The sequence below is a fragment of the Sesamum indicum genome, linkage group LG6, assembly GCF_000512975.1.
Source record: "Sesamum indicum cultivar Zhongzhi No. 13 linkage group LG6, S_indicum_v1.0, whole genome shotgun sequence".
Lineage (NCBI taxonomy): Eukaryota > Viridiplantae > Streptophyta > Magnoliopsida > Lamiales > Pedaliaceae > Sesamum > Sesamum indicum.
Window position 1 is genome coordinate 3254710 of NC_026150.1, and position 7739 is coordinate 3262448.

Below are 7739 nucleotides of genomic sequence, written 5' to 3' on the forward strand. Positions count from 1 at the left end.
CTTTCATGCATGCCTCAACGTAACGAGGTAAGTTGCCCGCCACGTGTCATCCGCTCATTGGCCCACATGGAGTGTGCACATTCCACATTGTGTGTTCAAGGAAATTATAGCTCCAACCGCACTCAATTGAACTTGGAGCACAATACAGTTGTCGTGTGAATGATGTACAATTTAGAAAAAGTGACCGATCACATCGCAAGTGCGATACACCTGCTTTGTGATTTGTTTGGTTGTTCAAACCTGGTTAGGACAAAAAAATTTTGTGCTTTCCGAGAAATTTAATTAGGTTTGACTAGACATAAACAAATTATATGTCAAATATAATGAACTTGTCATGTGATAGATGTACAATTCAAAAAAAGTGATTAATCACATATTAAATGTAACACATTTATTCTATAATTAATTCCAAGCAAATTGTCTTTATTATTCCACATAATGTGGCATGTCCCATTTCATTTTAACATATATATGCTATTTGTACAAATTCTTTTCATGTAATCTCTGCAAATTGGATTTTCTCTATTGCAATTCTTGTCGCATTTTCCATTACATTTCACATATGTATGTCATATATATAATTTAAAAAAAAATAAAATTAATAACATAATTTTTGTATATTTCGTGTGTATACATAAATAAAATAAAAAATATTATAGTAATTACAAGAATAAATTTAATTTATACACATAATGTGGTTATACTAATTATAAAAAAGCTTAAAAATAATCCAATATGTTTGGACGAGCTGAAAAATGGAAGAACAATAGAAATTAAATTAATATTTTCAAAGGGCATTAGATAGCTAATCAAGAATGAAATAAATTTGCTATGGTCGAACGTTAAAAGAAATTAGGCACGTCTAAAAAGTAAAATTGGCCTAGGATACGAATAATATTCTCTCAATCTATAATTAAGAAACATGTTTAATGTAATTTAATATTTGTGATATTGAAAATAAATAAAATATTTTTTTAACAAAAAAATATTAATTTACCTCCTTATATTATTCAAAATAAAGCAACTTAACTTTATTCTAAAAAGGTAAATTGCTTTATTTTAAAAAATATAGGGAGATATTTTGCTTTTTCTTTTTCATAGAAGAATAAGGAGGTAAATTAACATTTTTTTTACAGGAGAATAATTTGTTTATTTGTAATATTACAGGAAATTACTTGTTTTTATTTTTTTCATTAAAAAACATATGGATATTGTGTTTTTTTGCAAATCTGTTTTCTCAAAGTTCATCTCATTAATCGTTGAAAGAAAAAAAAGAAGAGAAAATCTGAATCATGTTTTTGCAGTTTTTTCTTTCCTTTTTCTCGTTTTTTTTTTTTTCTCAAAATCAATGTTCTTGGAGTACTATTTTTTCGCGTGTGTACTGCTTGTGCCAAACACTGTCTTAACACACGCAAGCAACGGCTGTGATGCGGACGGTGCAGGTTAAACCATGGGGTTCGCGAATGAAATGACGAAAGTGGGTCCGCAGGTGCAGGGAAAAGAACAAATGTTTGTTGGCAGCGAACAGAGAACCGCGCTCGTGGCGAAGACAGCACCGCACGTGAACCCACCCCTGTCCACCTCGGACTCCGTGCAATCATTTTATTTTAGGGCAAAAGGAAAAAAAAAAAATTAATTACAAGGAATATATCCTTCCCATATTCAGTATCTTTTCTAGGTTTTGTCTCCTCCAATTGTTTTTTTCACTTGTTTTTTTTTTTAATAATTAGGAGCACTTATTTTATTTATCCATTTGTAACCAAAATAATTTATTAGATCATTCCATACATCAAATATGAAGTTTGATAAGTACATTCGGATAAAAAGATTGAGTGTGATGCAATCGACATCCAATAGTATTATTATATGACTCCGAAGGTCAATTCCGATGAGTTAATAAAAATTTTAAAATATTTTATGAAAGTTTTAATAGAAAAATTTATAAGCTCTAAAAATAAGATTTTAGGGGCTTATAAACTCTTTAAAAAAGAGTAAAGAGTTGCCAACTTATTTCTAAAATCTTCACAGATTTTCTTAAATTAGTTACAAATGCGGAAAAAATTTATTTTATCAAAACATTTAACGAACTTAATTTTAAAATACAATCTGTTATCTTATAAGTTTTAGAAACATCTTTTAACACGTATGAGATATAATATCTTTTAAATAAATTTAGCCAAACATTTTATCAATATGATATAATTATAGTTTGAGCACGTTCTTTTTTTTTGTTTAAATTTTCTTTACATATTTATATAATTGAAGAGCACCTTATTGGTGTTTTTAATTTTATGGTCTATCAATCTTGTTTTTTTATATATATTTTACTAATCTTTTTTTTTTCCTCTTCTTGACTTCCCATTTCCTCTCTTCTCCACTACCACACCCTTTTTTCTTCTCTCATTTTTTTCAATATTTTTTCACAATTTTATTTTTATATTTTTAATATTTTATTTATTTAAAAATATATAATTTTCTTAAAAATTTAAATTAATTGCGTGTACGCATTTAAGTATGCCACATATGTATAGTTCAAGAGGATCATTCGTTTTTTAGTATGCAAGAAAAAATATTTCCTTTTTTCCTTTTAGTTTAAACGAAAAAGATAGGACCACCCATTCTCCCATATGCCAATCGCTAGGGCATCCAGAGCCTCAGCCCCCTAGCTCAGCTAAAACAGCCTAACCTAATCTGGGAAGTGTTAATTCAATTAAGATAGACTTCATTTAAAAACACAACCGTCCATCAAGAACAAAAATACTAAGTTTTAAATCAATAAATTACTTAACTTAAAACGAAATAAGAGGCATTTTTCGCTTAAAACATACTATGCTTCGCTTTAGAAAATGAGAATTTTTAGTGGAACCAGTAAATCAATCGAACAATTTGTTTTATTGAAAAAAAAAAGAACCCGTCGTATAAATAACGCATTTAGGAACGGGAAGGACGGGCAAAAGCTTGTACTAACGTTGCATGAAAATTCAATATTAGGTTTACGTTTGTATTAATCTTGATGTCATTTTGGGCAATAGAGAAAAAGGGTAGGACTTTGGTTGGTTGTACAAAAATTCAACTAAGTTGTTTTCTGTTTTTTTCTTTACACTTTTTGCTGATAATGTGCTTTTTAAAGTAATCGTGAACTTCAGTTGCACGATTATAATACTTAAATCGTATGTATCCCTTTACCCTTTCTTCTTTTTCCAAATTGGAGTTTGTAGGTGTTGAGGTCTTGGAAAGTAGATTATAATTGAACCAAGATTCCTTAAAGTGGTTAATTCATATGTCTGTCCTACAGACGAAGTACGAGAAATATTATTTTGAAATCTACAGCATCTGTTTGACTTATTATAATTGAAGAACACCTTTTTGAATCTGATTTTTTTTTGGTTTGCAATTTTTGAATTGTTTGAATAGTTTTTTTTTTTTTTTTCCTTTTTCTCAACCTCCAATTTTTCTCTTTCAACTTCCATGTTTATTTTTCTTTCCTTATTTTCTCTAAATAACTTCCCACAACCTTTATCTTTTCACAACTAACATATATATATTTTGAAAGGTAAAAACTATATTATTTAAATTTTTATAAACTTTCAATTTGATCCGACATTCAACATTCTATATAATTAATTAACAAAAGTATTGTAATAATATTTTCACACTTATAAGAGGGTAAATATAGTTTTATATAACGTCAAAGTCTGGTAATTTTAATAAAACAATGTTCCCAAATTATTGGCGTGAGATAAATGGCCGCTGATGAATGAAAACAAAAACTAATTATACCTAATGTTGAATAAAATGCAAAATTACAATATCTTTTTGCCAAGATCATCAGTCCAAACACTACAAAAGGGTTAAAGTTGTAAACAGAAAATTTTTAGCGAGATGGCAAGTGTAATTTTAAAGGTTTTTTGAGGTAAAATGTAATTTTACTTTTTTCTAGAAGGGATTTAAGTGTGATTAACCCTTGGATAAAAGGACATATCCATTCTAAAGAGGCTATGACAGTATGACTAGAATCTATACTATGATTGTGCTGGAAGAAAAAATATGGGGATTTGATATACCAACTTATGTATGATGTAATTTGATCGAATTAAATCATATAGGAATGTGTAAAATAGAATACCAAATTGGCTCATGCAAACTTGAGAAAACTACAACTTACCCTGGGCCTTCTTCTTCATCTTCTTTGACTTACTATTCCGAAGCTTTGCCTTGTCTTTTGACATCTCCATGGGTTGTTTTCGTTTCTTGTTGCGCTGGGCTGGGGCCGCAGCCTCAGGCTCACTGTCTTCTTCCTCGACAGTGCCGCTTACTGGATTATCATCTTCGTCGGAGCTGAGTATGAAATCCTCGATTATGTCCTCATCGAGAGCTGTCTCTTCCAGGGGTTCAATATTCTTCTTCTTCTTCTTTTTAACATCTTTCTGATGCGTAAGCCTACCAGCCAAACAATACAAGTCAGCAAGCACATAAGCGTGTGCAGAAACACACACACAGACAGAGAGAGAGAGAGAGAGAGAGAGAGAGAGCACACACACAGACAGAGAGAGAGAGAGAGAGAGAGAGAGAGAGTACTTGGAATCTTTCCCAGGTAGCAAAAGACCATTACTCTCTTCATTTTCGGAATTGTCATATTCATCATCTGATGTTATCTCATTTCCAAATTTGGATGAGTGATCTCCAACGAGCACACTAGACAAAATGCATCTTATAAGGGTCTGAACAGATAAAATTTCAAAACGCCATACAGTTAAAAATATGACTTGTGTTATCAACCTGGATTCCATCAATGCATCATTTCTTTCCTGTGCTCTCTGGCGTAAAGTGACAGCATATTGCGACAGGGGGCTGGCACCTGACTTTTTCTCATCCTAGTATACAGTGGAAAATAAGTAACTGGTATTTATGATAAATGAATGAATATATATTCAGTGGGTATTACAAGACCAATCAATTAGTTTGGTGCAACAGCTTATGCTCGAGCATGGGTAACATTTAGAGGGATTAACTAGTAATGCAAACTCAGATCAAAATAGCAGCAAATTTATATATGAAAAAAAACATCACAGATGTTCAAACCTCGAGGAAAGATGCAGCTGCAGGGTCATTTGGCAAGAATGAAATCTTTGTCCGCTTCTTATTAATAAAATCAGTGTTCGCCTCAATCTATGGAATTTAGACAATATAAATTAGTGCAAGTTTAAGTTTTAACAGCTAAATGCAACATAGAATCACCACATATCATCAACAGTGGTCATATCATAAACCTGACGAATGAGGCGCCTCATTTCTCGACGAAACCTCTCAACCTTTGTGGATTTACAGAAGTTTCGCAACCTAACACTAGGAATAAAAGACAACTCCATGAAAGCAATTGAGTAACTCCATTGAGCAAGATGTTCGGTGAGCTCCTCGACTACAGAGAAAACACAAGCCTCCTGAAATGCTCGGGTTTTCAATGTAGATTTGCTAACCTGTTCCAGAAAATTGCATATTCATATTAGAGACTGTAAAAATGATCATGTGTTATGGATGAGTACAGTTTTTAAGAGTACCTTCAGGATAGAAAATAAATCAACTGCTTTTCCAGCTCCTCCTGTGGGAGGTTTACGCAATTCCTTTATCTCTAGCATGTCTAGGAGAAGCAGAGAAACAGGAACGAAAGTACCAGTTGCAGCACTAATCCGGCTGAGCATTCTCACACAGCGCAATCTGAGGGGGAAATAACAAGCAGAAGGAACTAAACGAGCTACTCCAGTAATAATCTGAGTCAATGGATAAGCAAGGGGCGCCAACTCAGCTTCTGAGCTATATGCACAAACAACTCCAGTCCAGAGCTCCAGACAGTTTATATACTTCCACTGATAAACCTTTCTAAATGTTTCCTGTGAGGAGAAGGATAAAATTGGATGAAAATGAATGGTGGATAGTAAGCATGCCCTTATGAAAAGTTCATGTACATAGCATCCAGTTAAAATTCAAAATGTATCAGTGAACAATTAATCTCTTATCCTTAACCTAGGAAGACATCTTCAAACATCTATAACAAAGCAGATAAGCTAAATGCTACACAATATGATTGCAGAAAGATGAACCGAACTAAAAGACAACCATGAATGCATAATAGCAATATAACAAATAAGGATGAAGAAGTAAGAGATAATCCATAATTATCTGACACCATACCTTTTTTGCAGAACTGGAAGGTGCTTCCTTCCCCTTCTCTTTTTTAGAACTTGAAGGTTCTTCCTTCCCCTTGCTTTTAGTTTTTTTCTTTTTGGTGGAACATGAAAGTGCTTCTTTCAATATCATTGCTAACTGCCGGATGTAACCAAAGGCATGTTGATATGCAGATGGAATGTCCAGGCGAAGAAGTTCAGTAAAGCAATTACCGAGAAATTGTAAATGCTGCAACTTTGTTGAATTAACAAACTGGCAATTCAAGACATACGCTTTATACATTCCTTTGATGCAATCATCGAGGCAGTCAGAACCGAGTCGTATGCATGAGTCCCTTAAGAATAAAAAGGAGACAACTGGAAGTGCACCACTCCCAGTACCCCAGAAATGAAGAGCAACCTGAAAATATTATAATATCTGCATAAAACTTGATGTTTGTACCAATTAAAAAAGCTACTAGCTCAGTTTATAGAAGCCAAATCATTAAGTCAAGCAATAAATCTCAGTTCTCAGTTTTTATGGCATATACACTCTTACCAACCTGGGGGCTACATAATGGACTTTTGAGACGTAAGTTAGAAGGCCAAGTTCATTCACTTGCACAAGCAATTACAAAGTTACTTTTAACGTTTCTCTTTAAGTCTATGACTAAAAGCACTATTGCACAACTCAGAAAATGATTGCTCAGGGTCACTGTAATGCAAACAAATACTCCATTAATCCAATTATATACCTTTTGTTAAGCCCATACTGTAATAATACAGAACTAAAATCATATATATGACATAGTAGGTAAAGAGCTAAAAGTAAAACAATCAAAATTTACATTGTTCACTCAGATTGTAAAAGTGTGACTATTTGCTGGCAGCCGTTAGCTTAAAGGATTCCAGATATGAAGCTTTCAATGAACATAACGATTTCATTGATAAACAATTGTGAGACACTAAACGGATTATAATATGTTCCATTATCTGTCGTCTCTTCCTTCTCCTTTTCATATACATCCTAGGACGATTGTACAGTTGAATTAAACCAATTCAGCATAAATCATTTCTAAGAGAATGCTTAAAACAGGTCAGACTGACAACTATTCCGCAAGTTAGGGGATACCTTAATGTACTTCCTTAAGAGAGCTGGAAAAGCAGCCAAAAATACAGATGAGTACTTTAGACGCCTTAACATGAATGCTATCATTTCGTTATCCGTCATCTGATTCAGAACATGCAGAGAATTCCCAAGATATGACTTCACCAAATGATTGTAATTCTTCCATCGTCTTGTAGTCATCAGATCAATAACCATCTCCCTTTTCCCCCCCGAAGGAGGTAAGTTCAACAATCCCCGAAGAATTCCATCCATTTCATTTAAAACAAACAACATTATTTTATTGAAAACACTGCTAGACATGGTACTAAACTTTGCTGTTGGGTCATCACCACCATCATCACCATAGTGGCAAGCACTGCGAAAAGCTCTCAGAAGAGAACGGACAGCCCCCAACTTTGCCCCATCACGGATTTCATTACACCAGGAATCAACCATAGCACTAGTTATCA

The 7739-nt window shown here is 33.2% G+C and overlaps 1 protein-coding gene across 1 annotated transcript; it reads right to left on the reverse strand.

The window, feature by feature from the left end:
- LOC105163533 (nucleolar complex protein 2 homolog) lies at positions 3947–7733 on the reverse strand. The gene is made up of 8 exons (XM_020695098.1): positions 7294–7733; positions 6190–6582; positions 5559–5888; positions 5271–5477; positions 5083–5169; positions 4780–4874; positions 4579–4695; positions 3947–4440 (listed from the first exon to the last, which is right to left on the reverse strand). Exons 1-8 carry the CDS (start codon positions 7723–7725, stop codon positions 4155–4157), a joined length of 1947 nt encoding a protein of 648 aa, XP_020550757.1. The 5' UTR covers positions 7726–7733; the 3' UTR covers positions 3947–4154.

Coding starts and splice junctions, on each gene's coding strand:
- LOC105163533 (XM_020695098.1), bottom strand. CDS start 7,725: ATGGTTGATTCCTGGTGTAATGAAATCCGTGATGGGGCAAAGTTGGGG. Junction 4,875..5,082: donor CAGCTGCATCTTTCCTCGAG/GTTTGAACATCT, acceptor ACTGTATACTAG/GATGAGAAAAAGTCAGGTGC. Junction 4,441..4,578: donor CTACCTGGGAAAGATTCCAA/GTACTCTCTCTC, acceptor TTTGGCTGGTAG/GCTTACGCATCAGAAAGATG.